The sequence below is a fragment of the Phoca vitulina genome, unplaced genomic scaffold (assembly GCF_004348235.1).
Source record: "Phoca vitulina isolate PV1807 unplaced genomic scaffold, GSC_HSeal_1.0 scaffold48, whole genome shotgun sequence".
NCBI lineage: Eukaryota > Metazoa > Chordata > Mammalia > Carnivora > Phocidae > Phoca > Phoca vitulina.
In genome coordinates, this window is record NW_022589751.1 from 8665608 (window position 1) to 8689952 (window position 24345).

Here is a 24345-nt window from a genome sequence, read left to right on the forward strand (position 1 = left end):
TAAAGGGGGTGCGGGAATAAGGTCAGGGGTACTAAAGTACTAGACATCAGACTTCCCTAACTCTCCCCTTCCGTACACCTCCTCTGATTACCCACACTTCCACTATCTGAAATTACCTTATTTGTTAATGCCTTTCTCCAGTACCATGCAGCCAATCATTGACTCTTCCATTCAGCAAATATTTGTGAGGTGCCCAAAATGTGCCAGGCACCGTTCAAACACTTAGACGTATGGTAATGATCAAATCAGGCAAGTCCCTGCTCTCAAAGGAGGAGTAGACCATAAACAAGTACATAAATGATATCATTTCTGATAGTAATAAGTGCTTTGTAGGAACTCCAAGGTAGTATAATAGACAGTGACTGGGAGAGAGGGACAATATTAAATAAGAGAGGAAAAGCTGACTCTCTGAGGTGGTGACATTTGAACAAAGAAGTCAGCATGCAAAGATAGAGCATTCCAAGTAGAGAAAATAGCAGTGCAAAATTCCCTCACATATGGCCTTGTGAGACTGCACAGAGACTTAGAAGCTTCATGAGGAAAGGGAAAGAGTCTTGTCTTATTCACTGTTGACTTCTCAGAGCCAAGCAGAGTGCTAGGACACAGTAGGTACTCCATAAATACTTGTGGAATGGAAAAGGATGGGTAGTGTGTTCTGTATCGTAACACCTAACCCTTTGTTATATATGAGGGCTTTACTCACTGCTCTTCCCAGCCTCTACAGCTGTTTAGCACTATGCCTGGCATATAGAAATGCTTAACAGAATTCCTGAGCAGTATATCAGAGATGTTGAATGAATACTGTATCTTTACTGGAGAAGATAAAATTAAATGGGAGGTATTCTTTAGGAATACCTCACTGAATTTATGCTAAAAGACACTTAAGATTTTTGTACTGTTACAATGTTGTTTAGTTTCAAAAAGTAGAAAAATGACATCTGAACATGCTATAAAGGCAATCTTCTCAGAGATAAAGGCCAGAGAAGACGGCAAGAAGAGTTATATCTTAGTGTCTATAAATGACAATCACTACCTTAGGAGAATATTAATATTGAGTTCAAAAATTATTTTTCTGAATTCTAGTAAAAAGGATGCTAGCGTTGTTATGGTACATACATTATCTATTGGGAATAACATTTCTTCAGGTAAAGCCTATAAAAAGCACCAGGAAAAGATTTCAAATGGAAGAAAAGCACAAGAGAGAAAACTTAATTGAATAGCTCCTGTAAGAAATAAGAAATGAATAACCAGTAAATTTTCCTCCCAGAGTACTTGAATAAATACTAAGAAGGAAATCCCTAGCTCTCAGGCCAAATTCAGTTTTTGGTTAAATTTTATTTAGCCTCTTAAACTCTGAAAGAAGATAATGCTTTAGTGCATTATAAAACAGATGTCATCTTTAAAAAACAAATATAAAAGCCATTCTTTTTATAAGCTATTATATAAACTTTCCCAAATACCTATGATTTGAAAAGAAAATGTTCCCTACATAAGGGTGAGATTTTGTATGAAGTTCAAGTGTGAGAAAGATTTGGGGGTCATATGGTAAAAATAAGAGCTGAAATGACAAGAAAATGGAGTACAGGAATAAAAGCCAAAGACAAAAGACAGTCTTATCAAACATCTACAATAGGAAGAAGAAGAGGAGACAACTAAGGTGAATGGAGCTATGAGAATATTAAGAGGCAAACTTAGTATTTTTTCCAAAATAAAACATTTAAAGTATATGTAGAGAGTGGTTAATGATGCCAGATGTTGCAGAGAAAAGCTGGTAGGAGGTGGCTAGGTTGTTGTTGATCTCTGAGAAGGAGATTTTAATTAAGTAGTAAAAACAAACTGGATACATTTAAGCAGAGAATAAGAAGGTACAGAAATGGAGGCAGTGATCCCAGACAAGTGTTTTTAAAAATTGGATAATGGATCAAGAGAATAGAATGGTAGTTTGTACAAGATGGAGAAAACAATAGAACACTTCTAGGTATTTTTAAAATTCTGTATACCTAAGGTATAAAATGTGATGATTTTTTTTTTTTTTAAAGATTTATTTATTTGACAGAGAGACACAGCGAGAGAGGGAACACAAGCAGGGGGAGTGGGAGAGGGAGAAGCAGGCTTCCCACCAAGCAGGGAGCCCGATGAGGGGCTCGATCCCAGGACCCTGGGATCACAACCTGAGCCGAAGGCAGACGCTTAACGACTGAGCCACCCAGGCGCCCCTAAAATGTGATGATTTGATATACATATACACTGTGAAATAATTGTTATAATTTAGGCAATTAACACATGCATCACTTTCACATGTGTGTACGCGCGTGTGTTAAGAATTTCAAGTATACAGTACGTTATGGTTATCTATAGTCACTATGCCATATGATAGATCTCTAGAAATTACTCATCTTACCTAACTGAAACTTTGTACCCCTTGACTGACAACTCCCTATTCCCCTGCCCCCAACTCAGTCCCTGATGACCATTCTACGCCCCGCTTCTATGAGTCTATTTTAGATTACACATTTAAGTGAGACCAACAGCATTTGTCTTTGTGTGTCTGGCTTATTTCACTTAACATAATGTGCTCCATGGGGTCCATCTATGTTACCGTGAATGGCAGATTTTTTTTTAAGGCTGAATAATATTCTACTGTGTGTATGTACTGCATTTTCTTTGTCTATTAATCTGTTGATGGACATTTAGGTTGTTTCCATATCTGAGCTATTGGGAATAATGCTTCAGTGAACATAGGAGTGCAGGTACCTCTTCCAGATCCTGATTTCAATTCCTGATTTTCAATACCCAGAGGTGGGATTGCTGGGTCATATGGGTAGTTCTATTTTTAATTTTTTAAAGTAATCTGTGTGCCCGATGTGGGGCTCAAACTCATAACTCCTGAGATCAAGAGTTGCATGCTCTACCAACTGAGGCAGCCAAGCAACCCCATTCTTAATTTTTTGAGGAACTTCCATACTGTTTTCCATAATGATTGTGCCCATTTACATTCTAACCAACAGTGTACAAGGGTTCCCTTTTCTCCATATCCTGAGTTTTTTTTTTTTAATAATGGCCATCCTAACAGATGTGAGGTAATATCTAATTGTTGTTTAATTTGCATTTCTCTGATGATTATTGACATCAAGCATCTTTTCATATACCTAATGGCCCATTTATGTGTCTTCTTTAGAGAAATGTCTATTCAGGTCCTTTGCCCATTAAAGATTTTTTTTTTTGCTACTGAGTTTGCAAATATTTTCTCCTATTCTTAAATTGCCTTTTCAATTTATTATTTCCTTTACTGTGCAGAAGCTTTTTAGTTTGATATAGTCCCACTTGTTTATTTTTGCTTTTGCTGCCTGAGCTCTTGGTGCCTTATCAAAGAAATCACTGCCAAGACTAATGTCAAGGAGCTTTTCCCCTATGTTTTCTTCTAGGAATTTTATGATTTAGTGACTTATATTTAAGTCTTCAATCTATTTTGAGTTTATTTTTGTGAGTGGTGTAAGACAGGGGTCTACTTTCATTCTTTTGCATGTGGATACCCATTTTCCCAGCATTGTTTATTAAAGAGACTATCCTTTCCTCATTGTGTATTCTTGACACCCTTGTCAAAAATTAGTTCACTGTATATGCAGGAGTTTCTGCGCTCTCTATTCTGTTCCATTGGTCTATATGTTTGCCTTTATGCCAGCACCATATTGCTTTAATTACAGTAGCTTTGTAATACAATTTGAAATCAGGAAGTGCAGTGACTCTGACTTTATTCTTCTTTCGCAGGACTGCTTTGACTATTTGAGGTCTTTTATGGTGCCATATAAGTTTTAAGATTATTTTTTTCTATTTCTGTGAAAAATGCCATTGAAATTTTAATAGGGACTGCACTCAATCTAGTATGTTTGAAAGCAAGAGAAAAGTGGCAAGGGAGGTTTAAGATATGAGAGGGGAAAGGGACGGTGACAATGAGATCCTACAGTTAGAGGAATCATATTCTGTAAAGATGGAAGTTTAAAAAAAAAGGAAACTTTTTTTCTAAGAATGAGGTAGAGACTATTAAAAAGAGAAGGGGGTAGTAAGTCATATATGAGAGTGACAATTAGACTCTATTGCTGATAATCATAAACCCTATCATACGAAAGCAATCTGAATGAGGTAAAACAAACAGAAAGCCACTCTTAATTTAGGAACACAAAATGTATTATGTCTATTAATCATTGGGAAATGTAAATTAGGGGCGCCTGGGTGGCTTAGTGAGTTAAGTGTCTGCCTTCGGCTCAGGTTATGATCCTGAGGTCCTGGGATCGGAGTCCCGTGTCGGGCTGCCTACTCAGCGGGGGACTGCTTCTCCCTCTCCTACGCTCCCTGCTTGTGCTCTCTCTTTCTCTCTGTCAAATAAATAAATAAAATCTTTAAAAAAAAAAAAAGGAAATGTAAATTAAAACCACAATGAGATACCATTTCACACCCACTAAAACAATAAATAAAAAAGATAGACAGTAAGTACTGGCAAGAAAGTAGAGTAACAGGAATCCTTATTTGGGAAAACAGTTGAGCAGTTTCTTAAAAAGTTAAGCATGATCCTGTCATTTGTGGCAAAACAGATCTTAAGGGCATTATACTAGTGAAATAAGTCAGACAAAGACGTGTATGATCTCACTTATATGTGGAATCTAAAAAAGTCTAATTCATAGAAAGACAGTATAATGGTCATTGCCAGCAGCTGGGTAGTGGAGTGGGTAGATGGGGAGATGTGGGTCAGAGGGTACAAACTTATATAATGAAGAAGTTCTGGAGATCCAATGCACAGTAATATGACTATAGTTAACAATCCTATATACTACTTGAAAGTTGCTAAGAGAGTAGATCTTAGATGTTCTCACCACAAAAAAAAAAGCAAATATAGAAGGCCTGAAGACAACAGAATTTAAGCATTTAAGGGAGCTTCAGAGTTTGATCCAAATCCTTCAGTTTACCCCCGAAGTAACTGCCAGGAAAAAGGAAGACTTGACCAAGGTCACATGACAAGTTAGTGGCAGAACTAGACAAGAACTCAGCTCTCCTAACTTTCAATCTAATATTTTTTTCATTATACTCTGCAACCTCCCGCATTTCACAACAGGAACTGAGAAAAATTAGGAGAAAAATAACCCAAATTCATGGTGCTGTATATTTTGGCATTGATACAAATATTCTTTTTTTTTTTTTAAAGATTTTATTTATTTGACAGAGAGAGACACAGTGGGAGAGGGAACACAAGCAGGAGGAGTGAGAGAGGGAGAAGCAGGCTCCCTGCTGAGCAGAGAGCCCCATGCGGGGCTCGATCCCAGGACCCTGAGATCATGACCTGAGCCGAAGGCAGACGCTTAATGACTGAGCCACCCAGGCGCCCCTTGATACAAATATTCTTGAGCTTTGTTTTAGGAGGCAGATAAATTACTTGGAAATAATTTGATCCTTTTACATGTTGCTTTTAAGAATTATTAGACGGGGCGCCTGAGTGGCTCAGTTGGTTAAGCGACTGCCTTCGGCTCAGGTCATGATCCTGGAGTCCCTGGATCAAGTCCCGCATCGGGCTCCCTGCTCGGCAGGGAGTCTGCTTCTCCCTCTGACCCTCCCCCTCTCATGTGCTCTCTCTCTCATTCTCTCTCTCTCAAATAAATAAATAAAAAATCTTTAAAAAAAAAGAATTATTAGATAAACTAAGAGTAGTGTTCAGTCTAGGGCTAATTATTCCCCATCAGTGAGACAAGACCCTTTTGACTAGTAACCTGTATTCTATCAACTAGGCCATTTTCCAATCTGGCTGGTGGGAAAAAGCACTACTCCTGACTCTGTGTGAAAACCATTCCCTCTAATCTTCCAATAGTTCTTACCCTGGCCTCAGGTAGTTTCCTTATATGCAGGCACCTCTCTGCTGATCTAGAGAATTCTCTCTCTGTGCAGCTCTCTGCTCTCCAGCATAGCTGCATTGGTCTCTCTGATCATTCTGTCTCCTTAACTTAGGGTATCCATCTGGCTCTGCCATGACTCCCCCTTTCCTGTGCCATGGCCTGGAAACTCTAAGGCAGTAACCTGGAGCAATCCTAGGTCATCTATGTCCATGGTTTGCCATTTCTCAGAGATAACTGTCTTTTATGCCTGATATCCAACTTCTTAAAAATTGTCTTTTCATATATTTTCTCTGCTTTTTAAGTTGTTTAGTTATTTAACTGTTAGTTAGGTGGGAGAGTAAATCTGGTTCCTGTTACTCTATCATGGCTGAAAACAGAAAGTCTGGTGCTATCATTTTTTTCCTGCTCTGAAATCTTGAGTCTAAGAACTCTCCTACTTTACGAATTGGCTAAGAAAATTTCCTCTTTTTTAATAGCCTTTTGTTTTACTTTTATCTTTTTTAAATTTTTAAAAAAGATTTTATTTATTTATTTGACAGAGAAAGAGCACAAGCAGGGGGAGAGGCAGAGGGAGAAGCAGGCTCCCCACTGAGCAGGGGGGCCTGATGCAGGGCTCGAACCCTGGACCCTGGGATCATGACCTGAGCTGAAGGCAGACACTTAGCTAACTGAGCCACCCAGGCGCCCCTACTTTTATCTTTCAATAATCAGAAGCACAATTAAACTCTTAGTGTACAATGCCTAACCTACTGAGCCACCCAGGCACCCCTCTTATAAATTCTTAAATATAAATAGTTCAGTAAGAAATACTTGGCAAAAGTAAATACTGGATTTAAGTATGGTGACTACTATGTCCAGTTTTACATAAAAATCCCTTTATAATAGCACACATAGAAATTGTATTATAAACATCTAAGCTGGAAACAGTCTTTCATCCCTTAAAATTAATATTGTATAGAGGTGTTATGTCAGCAAGATGGAGGGCTAGGAGGTGCCAATGGTCATCTCTCCCCAAAACAACAAAACAATAACTGACTACAAACTGATAAAAATGGCCTGAGAAAGCTCTGGACTACACTGAGGAAGCAGGAGAAACCTTGTGGAGCTCAGAAAACCAAGGATGGCCACATAGAAAAGCCTAGAAAGCATTTTACCTGCATCACCCCATCCCCCATTTCAGAGGAGCTCGGTGCCAGGAGGGATCCCTTTGGAAGGATTTCACCCCACGAGGGAAAAGGAGAGCAGCAGAACCCCAGCAAACCTTATCTATGTAGTTGTTTGTGCACTATGGTGGGAATGTAAATTGGTACAACCATTACGGAAAACAGGGTTGTGGTTCCTGGAATAATTAAAAATAGAACTACCATCTAATCCAGCAATCCTACTCCTTGGTATTTATCCAAAGGAATTGAGATCATCATTTTGAAGAGATCTCTGCACCCCATGTTCACTGCAGCATTATTCACAATAGCCAAGATATGAAAACGATCTAAAAGTCTTTCAATGTATGAATATAAAGAAAAGCTGGCAAACACACACACACAGGAATATTAGCCATAAGAAAGAAATCTTGCTATTTGCAACAACATGGATGAATCTGAAGGGCATTATGCCAACTGAAATAAGCCAAACAGAGAAAGACAAACACTTTCTGTGGAATCTAAAAATAACCCAAAAAACAAAAAACCCCAGCTCATTTCAAAGAATAGAATTGTGGTTGCCAGGGGAGATAGTGGCAGAGGAAATAGGGAAAACGCAGTTCAAAGGGTACAAACTGTCAGTTATAAGAAGCATAAGTTCCAAGATTTAATGTAAAGCATGATGAATATAGTTAACAATATGGTATTGTAAACTTAAAAGATGCTGAGAGTAGATCTTAAGCATTCTTACCACAAAAAAAGAGTTAAGTGAGGTGGTGGATGTGTTGTTTTGTTCTTAGTAATCATTCCACAATATATACATACATCAAATCACTATGCTGTACACTTTAAATATATACAAGTATTTGAAAAGTATTGCTCAATAAAGTTGGAAAAATATTATATAAATATTGAATTTTATAAATTGTTAAAGTCTTGCTGCCTTTGGCTCTAATTTTAGGCTCTGGAGCTACATCTCTACCTGTGTGCTTCAAAAAACAAACACCTGATGTGTTTATGTCCCATTTAACACTTCCCACACTCCCTTCTTGTACGCTGGGAATTCATTTCTATAAAAGCAATAACCAGGGTCAATGAAAATTTTGTTCATTGCATTTGGGAGCCGAAGGGCACCTGAAAAATCTATTACTAATTTCTCTCTTTGTGGAGGTCAAAAACCAAAGTGCTGAGAGAACTTAACTGCCCAGTGCTATGTTACAGGAGAGCTGAGACTCGGTTATCACTCACCTTTGGTTTCTCAGTGATTTAAAATTGTGATCTATAGAACTGAACTCAAAACTTGAAATGAGGCAGAACCATATGTATAGTAAAACTACTATCTCCTTTGACCTCAATCTGAAACGTTAAATGCCAACCTTTAAAGTACATTGGCTTTTTAATCAGCTGCATCATACTACATCAAGTAAAATTCCTCTTTTTATCATCTGAACTACTAAGGCCTCCACATCTTGTCAGTGCAATTTAAAAAAAATCAACAATTGTAGGATTATACCTCTTTCTCCATAAATCTCATCATATTGGTTTTAGCTCAGCAATTTGGCCTATTAATTTCAATTCTGAAACCTAAGCTTGTTATTATAGTGATTCTCAAATGTGACCTATTGGCAACAGAAATCATTCTGAATGCATTAAAAAAACATAAAAAATTCCTAGGTCCTTCTTCAGACATTCTGATTCACCACCAGATATAGGTGAGCTAAAGAAGTCTACATCTAACAAGCCCTCAAGTAACCCCCAAATAGCCATATTTGAGAATCACTGGTCTCTCATACCCATTAATCCAAAAATTGAAGACAGGTACTCAAATAAATACATATACACATATATTCATAGTAGCACTATTCACAATAGCAAAAAGGTGGAAACAGATGGGGTAAACTGGGTGATGGACATTTAGGAGGGCACGTGATGTAATGAGCACTGGGTATTATATAAGACTGATGGATCACTGACCTCTACCTCTAAAACTAATAATACATTATATGTTAATTAATTGAATTTAAACAAAAAAATAATTATCACAAAAAAATAAATAAAAAGTGAGGTTTAAAAGGTGGAAACAGCCCAAATGTCCATCAACAGATGAATAAACAGATTGTAGTACATATACAATGGAACATTACTCAGCCATAACAAGAAATGAAGTACCGATATATGCTATACATAGATGAATCTTAAAAACATGATGCTAAGTGAAAGAAGCCAGTCTATTGTATGACTCCATTTACAGGAATTATCAATAGGTAAACCCATAGAGACAGAACACAGATCAGTAGCTGTCAGGAGTTGGGGAAAGGGGTTAATGGTAAGCAGATGCTTTATGGATATGGGGTTTCTTTTGGGGTGATGAAGATGTTTTTCATTCAATAAAGGTGGTGGTCACACAACACTGTAAAAGTACTAAACACCATGCAATCATTCACTTTAAACTGGTTAACTTCATGTTTTACGAATCTCAACTCAAAAAAAAAAAAAAAAAGATAATGTGAGCCAGGTATTTAAGACATCTAGAAGGTTCAGGTAGATACCAGGAGAGTAACCTGGAGAAAGTGACAGTATAGCATATTCTTCATGTTATAACAAGACAAAGTGCAGATGTATTTTATTCCAGCACCAAGGGAAGGAAATAAAATTAACCCACAGCAAATGGGAACAGTTTAGAACAGGGGTTAGGAAGCTAAGCAATTTGTTTTTGTAAACAGGTTTTACTGGAACACAGCCTATTTGTTTATGTTGTCTATGGCTGTTTTAAGGCTACCGTGGCAGATATGTAACAGAGACGACATGGCCTGCAAGCCTACAGTATTTACTATCTGGCTCTTTAAGAAACAGTTTGCTGCCCTTTACAGAATGTACAATCTTTAGGGCCAAGCCAGGTTCACACTGAAGCAAAGACCCAAATGGAAAAGGCAAGAAAAAATAATAAGCCCATAGTCATGATGCCCTGTGAAGAGTTTCTGAAGTATTCAAAGCTTAAGCTTTGAAGGGTGGAGTAGACAATGATTAGGTGTTTGTGAATCTAATGAGAAAAACATCAAGTGAGCACTCACACCCACAACAGGGAGGTATTTAGCTGTAATCTAGTTGGCTACAAAAACTTTACTAAAGCTTTGGAAGAAAGTTCTTACTTTCTCCAAGTCTAAAGTTCTCAATAAATACAATCCTTTGGGAGGGTAGTAGGTAGAATTTTCTGTGAGCCAGCTGAATTCTGGATAGTTAAAAGAAGTTGAACAAGAGATACCTTCTTTTTACGAGTGACTAATCATAATGAGACTATTTTTTAAAAAGAATTAGCAATTAGCTCAAAGGGAAGCAGAAAACTTTCAGATTTTGTTTTCATCTTCATTCATAAGAAGTATCTTCAGGGGCACCTGGGTGGCTCAGTCGTTAAGCATCTGCCTTCTGCTCAGATGGAGCCCTGCATTGGGCTCCCTGCTCAGCGGGAAGCCTGCTTCTGCCTCTCCAACTCCCCCTGCTTGTGTTCCCTCTCTCGGTGTCTCTCTATCAGATAAATAAATAAAATCTTAAAAAAAAAAAAAAAAAAAAAAAGAAATATCTTCAGACTCTGAATTTATTCATAGGAATTTTATAAGAAATTACCTTCAGACTCTGAATTTAGTTAGTCTCTAAAGACAAGGATATAAGTAAATAATGTCTACTTTCCCTATTTGGTACATGAATTTCAAGAGTCTTACAAATCACGATCAGATCAAAGAATTTTCAGGAAAAAGGTAAAGGTGGCAGCAAATTCTCTCCAAAAAAATTCTCTCTAATCCACACTGCTTTCTCCTTATATGGATGTGAACAGTTATAGTGCTGGGTTAAGGAGAGGGATGGAACTACAAATAGGAAGGGACTTTGGGTCTTTATTTCAAATTTAGAATTTACAAAGTCTTTCCAAAAGTAACTTCCTCTTGCATCGGTTCAGTCTGGGCACAGCTTTACATCTCTTGTTTTTTGCAACCAGTAGTCTCTGGCTTAAATTTACATACGTTATCCTAGGATCTTAAGGGCCAAGGCTCTGGGGAAGTAGGTCACAGTCAGTTGGTTGTTTTTATAAGATGGCAATGTTGCTTAGTCTCGTATTTGCAGACAATCTGCAAAGGACTTTAAAGCACAGAATAGCAGATATTATATTATTGCTTAAATTCTGGAATGGTTAGTCAGAGTATCACTCACATTTGTTGTATGGTCATAGTAATGAGCAAATAGATCCTACAGTTTCCTATGGATGTTTATCCTCTTTCCATTTCTTGCCAAATTTCTTTAGCAAGTGGTCTCTAACTGCCCATTTTCTTACCTTTGCATTTTCTCTCCACTTACTTTTCTTTAATCTGTCTAGTTTAACAAACATCAGCAGTAAAGGAGTATTACATAATTTTAATTTATAGCTAAACTTAATATAGTTTGACTATGATACTTATCAGCTCAGGAAGGGAAGCTGTTGAAAATTCCCCAAATTGGGAATTACCATACTGGCCAAATGGAAAGTCAATGGAATGAACAAATCTAGGGTCCTGGTAAGGACATTGAAGATGGCTGACAACGGGGTCCACGCTGGGTAGGGTCAAAAGTCAAACCTAATCATAGGGATTGCTCCCTTTCTCCCTTCAGGGCTTTAGTCACATGTCACCTTTTTAGTGAGGCCTTCCTTGGTGATCCTTCTAAATCTCAACCTTCCCCACCATCACCTTGACATCCTCCATTCCCTTTTCCAGGTTTACTTTCTTCCATAGTAATGAACACTGAATCACAAGCTACATATTTTACTTATTTAAATTGTTTATTGTTTGCCTCCAACTAGAATATAAGCTCTATATTTTACTCTGTTCTGTTCGCTGCTATGTCCCCAGCATCCAGAATGGTGCCTAGAATATATCAGATATTCGATGAATATTTGTTGAATTACTAAATTTCACTCTCAAAGTGAATAAACAAGCAAGTTGTATCCTGGCCCATCTTAAATTTTTTGTCTAGGTAACTTGCTTGGTGTAGTTTTTTTTAAGATTTATTTATTTGAGAGAAAGAGAGACAGAGACAGAGAGAGCATGAGCAGGGGCGGAAGGGGCAGAGGAAGAGAGAGAAGCAGACTCCCCGCTGAGCAGGGAGCCTGATTCAGGGCTCGATCCCAGGACCCCAAGATCATGACCTGAGCCAAAGGCAGACACTTAACCAGCTGAGCCACTCAGGTGCCCCTGCTTGATGTGGGTTTTTTTGTCTGTCTGTTTAAGTAGGCTCTGCCCAATGTGGGGCCTCAACTCACGACCCTGATCAAGACCTGAGCTGAGATCAAGAGTCAGACGCTTATCGACTGAGCCACCCAGGTGTCCTGCTTGAGGTAGTTTTTAAAGTGGGCAAAGGATTTCTTACCAAAGAAAAATATGTTCCTCTGTGATGATACATAGTCTTAGTACCATGAATCAGTATAGACCTCAAGAAGCAAATGCATCTTTTATCTATTTACTATTAAAATAAACTGTGCTATTTCTATTTTTTCTAAGATTCCTTTATTTATTTGAGAGAGAGAGTGAGAGCGTGAGCACGCGTGAGGCAGGGAGGGGCAGAGGAAGAGGGAGAGAGAAACTTTAGCAGACTCCACACTCAGCACAGAGCCCCATGTGGGCCTCAACTCACGACCCTGAGATCACGACCTCAGCTGAAACCAAGAGTCAGACCCAGGTGCCCCTGAGCTGCTATTTCTAAAAGGCAATCTCAAACTATTATAATAGATGATGATCAAGAGTTCTATCAAGGAAGTCAAATCATTTACTTACTAAAGGGTACATTTTTCAGTTTACTAAGGTTCGCAGTCCATGAATTACTTAGTCAATGTATATGGTCTAGCACATTGGCTCCCATTCATGAGAATCTTTTAAAAATCAAATTCCTGACACTTCTCTCCCTAAACACCACACTAAACCTATTAAATTAGTAGCTTAAATGGTGGGCCCTAGGAATCTGTCTTTTTAAAACATTCTCCAGTTATATCTACTATATCGCCAAGTCAAAGACTACCATTTTAGGAGAGGCATCTCAAGGCTCCTCTGATATGGTAAAGGTGACTGACTGGTAATACCTGTATACTTAAAGCTTTTCCAGTTCAAAATAATTTCTTCCATGCCCTATGATGCTCAATTTAGGAGATGACAAAGTCTGAATTTTTTGACAGGGTAACAATGGTAGATTTTAACTATGATTAACATTCTTTAGGATAATTTCCTAAAACTTCTGAATATATTTAACACAAAAATCAGTTATGGCCAGCAGAGTGTCCTAATGATATGCATATTAGTTTTCTTTTGGTTTTTATATTTAACAATGAGAGTGTAACAAAGGTTTTAATTTAAGAAACCTGCAAAGGATAAGAAAGAAATCTACTAAAGGAATAAGATCCTTGGATAAGATACAACTCACAGTCCAGTTTAAAATTTACCTTCTCATGGGTCGAGTTTTGAGATCCTTTAAGTACACACATCCATCTATTCGATGACCACGGGCCTCACCAAAAGCTAAGAATAATCAATGAAGGATTAATGTTGATCAAATAAAATTAATGAGATAAATTTTTTGACAAGATCCTTGGATTTTGCTCACCAACTAACAGATTATGTAATAAAATGATTTATTATGGTAGCAGTGATGAGATCCTAAAAATGTATAGATATTTTAATATAAAAACATTACTACCTTAATTTTTAATGTTCCCATGTTTTCTTTTCTTTTTTTTTTTTGAGTAAATAGCTATACGAAAAATCTAGTTAAAATGTATTAAGTTGAAAAGGTATTAACGGAAAGGCAGTAACTAGAATAAAAAAGAAAAAATCATTATTATCCATATTTTAATCCATATTCATTTACATGGCACTAGACATTTTCATAACATTGGTCCTCGCTTTTAGCTGAACTTTCTAAAAATACCTTGAATTGCTGTATCTGGATCCCAGCCTTCAACATCGATAAGGTACCTGAATTAAAAATATCATTTTAATTTTACAGGATAAGTAAGCCTAAATTTTAAAATCTTCTTCTCAAGAAGACAGACTTGAAAATTTAGCGCCTATATCATTCTTACCTACATATCAGGTATCCTGTTCTGTTAATTCCATTGGTACAATGAACTCCAATGAGTTTATCTATAAAATGTAAAGAAACATTAAAAAGTATGAAAAAAATTAAGATGAGAAAAGCATAATAAAATAACATGTTTTATAAACAATTTATAATATAATTTTAAATAAAAATTCTACCACTAGTAGGATTCTTAGTCATTAAATTTAAATCTACTATGTTAAAGGGACACTATGAAAGATTCAGGAAAGACACAGGCTTTCCGTGTTGACCCTGTCATATTAAAAGGTGAATTTTTAAGGATAATCAAATGAAGGACAAAGTTTATAACATGATCATGAATAATGTTTTAAACATTATTCAGAAAGAAATAATTTTAAACTTACTTCTTTGATCTTAATTAATTGCCTCTGCATTCAATGAAATGTACTAAGACTTTCTGATTAATAGAAATACCTATGACACCATTTCTACTGTAAGGCACATTATTTGAAACCACAGTTGAAGAATTAAAAGTAAGATGAATCTACTGACCTGTGTGGATGGGCCAGGAACATTTTTCTGCATGGTGGAAATGACCTATCTTAAAGAGTTTCCCTACTGTGAGGTTAAAGATTGAGTACTTCCCTAGAGAAGATGGATTTTGAGAGTCATATTCAAATTGGGTATCAATTCTGAGGAAATTTTTCAGTAAGATTCATGCTCTAGATGTTTTTTTCTTCACTTGTATTTACCTTACATTCACCTTTCCTATCCTGTCAATCACCAGAACTTCTCAAAAGAGCTGATTTGCCACCTCTCTTCAGGACCATGTGTGAAGGAAGATTCAGGAAGCATTCATTTAGTGTTTGTTAGGACATTGTTTTCAACTGACACTGAGTTAAAAGCCACATTTCCAAGTCTTTAAATTATTTTCAAATACCATAAATTTCTGGGTGAACATATTTAGAATCAGTTACAATAAGAGATTTTAGAAACCCGTTTTCATTATTTTGTAGTTTGAATGAAATGGAATTCATTTTTGTAAATAATAGAACTAATTTATGGCCTTTTTATATTAGAAGAATGATTGCTATCTGAAACACTTTTCCTGATATGTACATATTTTTTTCAAATATCTCCATATGGCTTTACACACACACACACACACACACACACAAGGGTGAGGTTTTCATTTGAGCAATGATAGCTGAGGTAATTCCAGCTGAATCTATCTGGCACCTCAGAGTTCAGAGTCTAGTAGGGGAAGAGCCATAAGTAAACAAAGCATTTATCATAATACATGATGAATGCACACCAATGTGTTATGAGAGTACATAAGAAAGAGCCCTTAAGTTTACATTGGGGCAGAGGAGGTTTCAGAGTAGTTTGAAAGAAACACTGAGATAATCTTGAGAAATGAGAGGAAGTTCATCAAAAACAAGATGGGAAAACATTTCAAGAGAGTTGAGTGTGCAAATGCTAGGAGGATAGCACTTGTGTGGGAAATAGACATGTGAAACATGTGAAAAAAATGTAGGAGGTTTTTAGAGGGGCACTGACTGGCTCAGTCAGAAGACTGTGCAACTTATGATCTCAGAGTCATGAGTTTGAGCACCATGTTGGGTGCAGAGATTACAAAAAACAATAAACTTATATAAAAAAGAGGTTTTTAGAAAGGAAGCCAAGAATCAGGTCATGAAGCATCATGTTAAGGAATGTGGTGCTTATTAGATGGGATACCACTGAAGGATTTTAAGCAAGAAAATGACCTAATCAGATGTGCATTTTACTTTTATTTTATTTTTATTTATTCATTTGAGAGAGAGAGAGAGAAAGCACAAGGAGAGGAAGCTGCAGAGGGAGAGGGAGAAGCAGGCTGCCCGCTGAGCAGGGAGACCCACGTGGGGCTCGATCGCAGGACCCCGAGATCATGACCTGAGCTGAAGGCAGTCACTTAACCGACTGAGCCACCCAGGTGCCCCAGATGTGCATTTTAGAAAGATAAATTCATGGACGTCTGGAGGCATGACCAGTGGGAGGAGAGGCAAGAAATCTATGCAGGAGGCCATCATAATAACCCAGATCAGAGAGGGTGAGAGTAGATGTGGGGAGGTAGGGGCAGAAGAAGGAAGATTAAGAGTTCAGTTTTGACGTGTTCAGTTTATTGGTGCCAGATGAACCCCTTGGTGGATACAAGGTACATGTGAACAGTGACATGGAGCTCAGGAGAAAGGTCTGTGCTAGAGATACAGATTTAGGGGGCCAAAGTTGAAAATAGGAAAAGATGAGGAAAAGTGAAGTGAAAGACTTCTTTTTTTTTAACAAACCATTTTATTGAGGGGATTGGGGAAGGAGTGGAAGGACTGGGAGGACAATGAGATCTGACGTCCAGGATCTCCCCAGCTTTGCAGTTGCCAAAAGCAGGACAGATTCTTAAGAACAGTAGGCATCAAGGATTTGAGTAGAACAAAAGGCAGAGAGGAAGCGGGGGGTGGGGGGGGGAGGTGGATTATTAGCAAAGAAAAGAAAACTTGAAAAAGGAAATTATTAGTTAGAAAACTGAAAAACACTTAGGTAGGAAAAAAAATGAGGAAAACAATATCATAGAAGCCAAAAGGAAAATTTTAAGGAAGGAATGAACAGCAGAAGTTAAGCTTACAGAGATTGAAGCAAGATAGGGATGGAAAACTATTCTTTGAATTTCTACAATCTTCCAATTGAACTACAATTAGAGAGCTGTAGAAATCAGATTATGGGTGGTCAATAAAAATCTCTTTAGTGAACAGTAATGGAATGGACACAATGAGTGGGGACAACTCTTCTAAAAGTGTAATCAGCAAAGGAAGGAAACAGAGAACGAAAGAAAGAATTAAAGTTGCAAGATGGAGAAGAGAGGATGATTTTAAGATACAGGAGAGGCCCGTGCTTGTTTATATGTTGGTATTACAGAGTTGAGAATAAATGAAGAAAATGTCCTGAAGAAGGCAGGATTGGAGGAGAGGTAGGGGTCTGGTCTGCTACTCCTAGGAAAGCAGAAGGAAGATTATGCGAGTATGGATACAGGTGAGAGTAAGAAAGGGACCTCTGAGAATCGGGGAGATATGCCACCTGAGTTGAGGAAGGAATGTGATGTAGGCAAGATTCAAAAACAGAAGAGCGAGCTGGCTGGGGACAGGGAGAGGACTGCCAAGCAGCAGTAAGAACCCAGCTGAAACCCTTAACCATTGACCCATGGTGGCACCCAGCCAACACTGTGGAGGTATTTTCTCTAACATGCGGAGAAGGGAAGGACTGTTGAATTAAACTAGGGTTGAGTATTTTTGCATTAGAATTTAGAAAATATTTCTTAAAGATCTACTGGTGACTAACTTTTGGAATAAAGACAAAAAAGGGATATGTATTGTTAAAAAGGAGACAGCAGGCCCAAACTGGAATCACTTATGCTAAACTCCACCAAGATTTAATACCTAGCCTAAGTGCAGCTTCAGCTTCTCCAAGAAATGTGACTTTTCACCAGTCAACTTGGAATTTCCTGGGCAGCACAAGGAGATAATCTGATAGACCCTTTGCGTTCCCTATAGGAGGGTGGCCTTACCTAAAACCATGTGTTCTTTGCTAATAATTTCCTCTCTGCATTTAAAAACCTCTCCTTTTCTGGATGGAGCTCCTTTCTATTTGCTAGATGGGATGCTGCCCATTTCATGAATCATTGAATAAGGCCAATTTGCTCTTTAATTTACTCAGTTGAATTTTTGTTATTTAATAGTATCTTTTCAGTCTATATATGAAATCTTTTTACAGATTTTTTTTCTGCACTTGGTTTTTAAAATCAAGAACTTAAGATCATATCAATGTTCTAGTACCCAAAGCATCACAAACTTTTGGTACCACAGACTAAAATGTAACTTTACACTGCTCAGTAGTATCTAGATTCATTAAATCTGCCTTCCTAAGATAAACAGTTTAACTAATAGCAATTAGCCCCTCTCCCCTCTGCCTAGTCTTTGGGGAAAATAAGCTTATGAAGCTGTTTTTGATTTGTTGGGACAGACGCAGTAAGAAGTAGAACCTGGAGGCTCAGATTAAGGCTGCTGTGCGCAGCTGGCACTGTAACCATTCCCATCAGCCTGAAACCCTGAAATCAGTTCTACTTCTCAGGCTCTTACTGTACAGCTGGTTCAAGGGGAGCCGTGAGCAACGCATCACAAATAAGCCACTTCCCAAGAAGAAGTAGGCCTTGTCTCCTGAAATTCTTCCCTAAGTCCAGGAAACTAGGTAGGCAATACCAACCTCATTCTTTTCTTTCTGTTCATTTACCCCCAAAATGGGTTTCTTGTCCTTTTTATATTTCTGGGTGTAAAAGATTTGCTTAATTCAGAAGACTGATGCAGGAAAGTAAAGGAAAATTGGTATTTATTGTAATTACTTAGCTCGGGTACAAGGAAAGGACAATGAGAAGAGAGAAGTTAGGAAAACTAGAAGTGTTGGGAAAACAGAGTTGATTTTATCAGCCAGTGGGCCAGGCAGGGTAAGAGACATAAAAGAAACCAGAAGGACTAATAGGCAGGGAGAGAAAGGAAGGAGTCCAGAGAGAATTAGATCTAGTGGGAGTAAGAGAATGAGAAATCTGAAGGGTGTAGGTGTCATCAGAGAAATCTACGCTATAGCCATGCTATCCATAAGTAGCATCTACGAGCCACTGAGACTAATCCTAGGTACACTCTAGTTTACGAATTTTGAAGTTTAGTAGCTCTTATGACCCAGACAAACAGGAAATCACTAGAGTGAAGATGTTCATGTGGCCGGATCACCTCTGAGGTCTTCCAGTCTACGAGGAAGCCTCTACCAGAGTTAAAGGTAAGTCCTTGACCACTAAGCATTAAGAACACTTGGATAACACTTTGTTTTTTTAAAGCAACCTTTTAAAACTATGAAATACATTTCCATTATAAAAAAACACCTGAAACATAGGAAGTATAAATATGAAGACAAAAATCACAATCAGATGCCACTATTAACATTGTGATGTTTATCCTTTTGGATATGTTTGCTCATGTTATTTATAAATATAATTATACAGTGACATTGTCATTTAAAAATATCTCACAAGCATTTTGCCAAATCACTGAATATTTTTCTTTTACTTGGTTTTTAACAACTGCCTATTATTCCATGTGTATGTAAATGCCATAATTTAATCAATTTCATGTTAATGATCCTTTAGGTGTCTTCCAATATTTCAATATTATAAACATATCAGTGAACATTCTTGTTCACATGTTTACATATACTTCTGTTTATTTAGGGAAGACATTCCCCAAAATACATTCATGGAGTTAAAAGTTTTCCAAAAGACTTTAAGTTTTATCTTTCTTTTCTATATGAAGCCAAACTGTACACCAAAAACACTAAGATGTACCTTACTTTATGCTACATATTCTTTCAAGAAAAGTTATTTCTAAGTCAATTTTAAAATACTGAGTTATATTTTTATCTGTCCTGAGAGTGTCAGCATTTAAGGAATGCTGTAGGGAATCCATTTGTAAAGCAAAGAATCATCCTCCAATGTACCTTTTCTGTATGCTTTACTTTCTCCAAACCAAGTTTTCTTTAAGTGAGGGGCATGCATACATTGCAATCTAAAGGGAAATCTTTGATAATGTCCTTTTAACTAGAAGTATTTAAGTGAAATATGTATATTATATCATCTTTAAGTGGTCTACAATAATTTCTATTAAAATAATCTTTGTCAATTAAATAAAAACATTTTGATTACATTAAAGGTTATTAATTACCATTTTCTGCATTTTCCCACAGGAACTTTCTGACCCACTTTTTGAACTGCAGAATAGTAGCATTGTCAGGGACTTCAAGTCCAACAGTATAAAGTTTTTTATAATGAATACTTTTAGGTAAATCCTAGAAACAAAGGATATAGAATACAACAATTATAAGTTATTAAAAACAAATTCTTCAACCTAATGAAACTTACCATTCCGTATTTTTTAAATCAGGCACAATGATTTTACTGAAGGCACACTTTAGATCAATTTGTGTAGAACTCTCTTGTTTTTTTATTAAAGATTTTATTTATTTATTCTGAGAGAGAAAAAGAGAGAGAGGGTGAGCGCTTCTGCGCAAGTGGGGGCACAGGCAGAGGGAGAAAGAGAATCTCAAGCAGACTCCCCGCTAAACATGGAGTCTGACATGGGGCTCAAGCTCATGACCTTGAGATGGTGACCTGAGCTGAAATCAAGAGTTGGAAGCTCAACCGACTGAGCTATCCACGTGCCCCTATTTTTGTGGAACTCTTTTGTAGTCTACACGAAAAGAGGCTATAAAAGAAGCCCAATTCCTACTGGCCAATGACAGTCATGAGTTAAGGATTCAAATGATTAAGCAGACACAGGTTCAACCTAATATACAAGCTTAAAGTGTAAACTCCAGGGGCGCCTGGGTGGCTCAGATGGTTAGGCATCTGCCTTTGGCTCAGGTCATGATCTCCAGGTCCTGGGATTGAGCCCCACGTCAGGCTCCCTCCTCAGTGGGGAGTCTGCTTCTCCCTCTCCCTCTGCCTCTCCCCCTGCTTGTGCTGTCTCTCTCCCTCTCTCAAATGAATAAATAAAAAATCTTAAAAAAAAAAAAGTGTTAACTCCATAGTTGGTGTTACGATTCTAGATATCAGCTTAGGCTATGTAGTAAGCCTGTTTGAATGTTTCCCTGACTCATTCTTAAGTTTGCAAGGGAGTCTAAAGTGGAGACCCTAAAAAGAGAAGGGCTAATTTCATCATTTAAGTAAAATCAATTAATCAACTAACAATATTCATCTAAAGAATATCAAGGTTGGTGATGAGTATAAATGTATATGGTCAGATCCTAGGAGCAGATAATAGTTTTGGAAAAATAAGGATAATGACCTCTGAACAGTTATATGTCAAAAAATATGGATAACAGTCCAGGAGAAGCTGTAAATGTTAGGCCTTGAAGAATAGGTAGAGTTTTGGACAGGGAGGGAAAGAAAAAAAATTCCAAGTATCTGGAATAACTTGAGGCACAGAATCAAGAATGTTCACGAGATAGTGAAGAGATGGTTTGTGTAAGAAACAGAAGAGCATGATGAGAAGGGGGTCAGATTAAATTGGGCCTTGAAAAACAGAGAGAGGAGTTTAGATGTGATGTATTCAAACAGTGGGGAGGGCAGGGAGAACTGAGATGTTTTTTTAGGAAGGACCTGGAATGGGCATGAAAATTATGTTTAGGCACAACTGGTCAAAGAAGGATAAAAAAGGCTAGCTATTGAATAATGAGGTAAAAGATCTGGAGAATATGAGACACATTTAAGAAGAAAAAAATCTACAGGGTTTAGTCCTTGACCTGATGTAGGGTACCCAGAAGACAGAGGACTCAGGTGATTTGAACCTGACTGATAGGCTCAGTAGTGGTGCTTTCAGGAGAAACAGGAAAGCTGAAGAGATTGCGAATTTGTATTTTTGGGAAAGAGTGGTGTGGAAGTAAAGAAATGATGGTGTGGGGGTGCCTGGGTGGCTCAGTCATTAAGCGTCTACCTTTGACTCGGGTCATGATCCCAGGGTCCTGGGATCGAGCCCCGCGTCGGGCTCCCTGTTCAGCGGGAGGCCTACTTCTCCCTCTCCCACTCCCCCTGCTTGTGTTCCCTCTCTCACTGTCTCTCTCTCTGTCAAATAAATAAATAAATAAATCTTTAAAAAAAAAAAGGGAAGAAATGATGGTGTGTTTAGTTATATGTATGTTGAAATTTGACAGGGCAGCAAGATATCCAAGACTAAATGTCACCTAATCAGGGCAGGAACGAGAGATGACATCTTTGATGGCACTAATCCAATTAAATAGCAAGGCTCAAGAGTTATTCTCCTCTAGAACAAGGTTTTAAAATTCTCTTGCTCTCCACAGCCCTTAGGTAAGTCATGTTGCTAAGACTCAGGACAGGGAGGGTAGGACTGGAGGATGAGGAGGCCTAGTGGATCTTAATATCCTGCTTCAGCCAGCACAATTCCCTGTTTATCTGCTTTATATAATGGGCTTCAGAACAAGAATTAATTGAAAAGATTTTGCTGCAAAAAAAAGTTCAAAAAACGCTGTTGAACAGTAATATGCATCTCATGTTTTTTCTTTTATCATTTTTCTGTTGCTTTCTTTTCCATCATGCTACTCTTTCCCTCTGTTTCCTTACTCCCTTGGTGCTTTTCTTTTTTTATTTCTATCTACAATCATTTATTCTATATACTTGTTCTCTCAGAAGAAAAACATTCCATTTTTTTTCCTCTCTGCACAATCCATGATTTTAGAAAAAAAGGTATTATATGATTATGTGAAGAATTAAGAAGATTTCTAAGAAATTACACATGGGAAATTCTGAAATTTATATTAAAATAACCATGAGAGTTACTTTCTAAATGCAGTATTAAAAAATCTTTTCTATTTCAAGACATACCTATGATAACAAAATACATCTGTAACTTTACCTTAACTTCATAATATCTTGTGGTGTATGTTAGATCGATAATTAATCCAAGCTCCACATTTAATGCTTTTATTGCACTAATCAAATCCTTTGGTGTAAACTTCTGGGTTGGAGTAAGTCTCTGATTAACTGCCTATAATGAAAAATGAACAGTAAGGTTACGAAATACAGGTAAAATGTACTTAACATAAAACAAACAAGGAAGAGAAAAAACATAAGAAGACAAAAAGAATCAGTGAAAACTGTCATAGCTTTAAGAACACTGGCAAAGCTCATAATGAATTGGAGCTGTGAAAAGAGCCTAAACATATTTACATCATTTGCTTCAGTGATTTTACATATGTCCTGTCACCAAGGACTCAGAACACTTCAAAAATGGACTGTCCTGCTTGGATCCACTGGAATTTTCTTGCACCAAATTCAGTTTGAATAAATTATTAACCACGAGTGAAAAATACTTTTGTAGTAGAGTTCTCATTTGAACCGAGGCTTTGAAAAGTTAAATTACTTGTCCAACGTCACAGTCTAGATGGCAGTCAAGATTTTAACCAGAAATTTTTACCTTATCCAGCTCATGATACCAGTCTGACTCGTTTGATTAAATGTTCGTTTTTCTCCCAGATATAAAGGTTCTAAGTTTCCATGTTTATATTAAACAGAGTGTAGAATTTTTAAAACGTTATCAGATGTTATATATGGATTGTCTGGAGATAAATCTATAGTTTTGGTCAATGTCTATAAACTTACCAGCATTCTTCTAGACTGCTGTATTTGTTATTGCTCTCAGTGGTGTGTGCTGATTGTACAACAGATTTGATTTTTGTATTATATGATTAATAAAAACAATTAGTTAACATAATGTACTACAGAGCCAAATATAAACAATTTTAAAAAATTAATTCAATATAGCACTGGGTGTTATACGCAATCAATTTGAAATAAAAAGCAATGAACTGTATGCTACAACATGAATGAATCTTGAAAACATCTAAGTTAAAGTAGCTAGTCACAAAAGGCTGCAGACTTTATGATTCCATTAAATGAAATGTCCAGAATAGGCAAATCTACACAGAAAGTAGATTAGTGGTTGCCAGGGGCCAGGGGGAGGGGAAATGGGGAATGACTACCAATGGTTACAGGGCTTCTTTTTGAGGGGATGAAAATGATCTGGAATTAATGTCATTGATTACACAACTCTGTGAATATATTTAAAAAACTACTAAATTATATACTTTAAAAAGGTGAATTTTATGGTATGTGAATTAAAGTATTAATTATATTAAGCATATTTAAAAAGTAACTTAAAGTTACTTCTCAATATATTAAGGAAGTAACTTAAAGACTTGTGAAAGAGAAAAATCTGAGTTAAATTAGGAGGCCAGTATAAAAGATTCTGAACTATGTGCTCACACATTCCCAATGTCAAAGCAAGTAGGAGAAACTAAAGCTGTCATGGATCTGAGGCCATATAAAACATGGCATGGGTTTCAAGTATCTTTTGATTTTTTTAGGAAATGCTATGCAAGGGATTTGACGAATTAGTAAAGGAATGCTGATTTTTGCGGGGGGAGGTACGCAAAAGTTATCTATCTTTATCTTTGAACCAGAGCATTATATAACTTTTAAATAGGTCAAAATATAAAAAGCAGAAATAACATTAGGATTCAAGATACTTTCTTTCAAAAAGTATTTAATCTTGTTAAATGCTTTTAATAAAGTAAGTTGAACCGTTAAAAAATTCAACTTGGCAATAGAA

General features: G+C 37.1%; 1 protein-coding gene across 4 annotated transcripts in view; it reads right to left on the reverse strand.

Annotated features, from left to right (window-relative positions):
* LOC116649458 (RNA/RNP complex-1-interacting phosphatase-like) overlaps nt 1-24345 on the reverse strand; it is a 154062-nt gene that overhangs the window by 111073 nt on the left and 18644 nt on the right. For all 4 annotated transcript variants that reach the window (XR_004302683.1, XM_032432244.1, XM_032432243.1 and 1 more), the window contains exons 3-7: nt 22591-22722; nt 19885-20008; nt 14112-14172; nt 13958-14004; nt 13473-13548 (exon numbers count right to left, since the gene is read on the reverse strand). Coding sequence is in view for 3 of the 4 variants with exons in the window: in XM_032432244.1 (XP_032288135.1) it covers nt 13473-13548; nt 13958-14004; nt 14112-14172; nt 19885-20008; nt 22591-22722 (440 nt within the window). In the remaining variant the exon portion in view is untranslated. The remainder of the gene's footprint in view (nt 1-13472; nt 13549-13957; nt 14005-14111; nt 14173-19884; nt 20009-22590; nt 22723-24345) is intronic.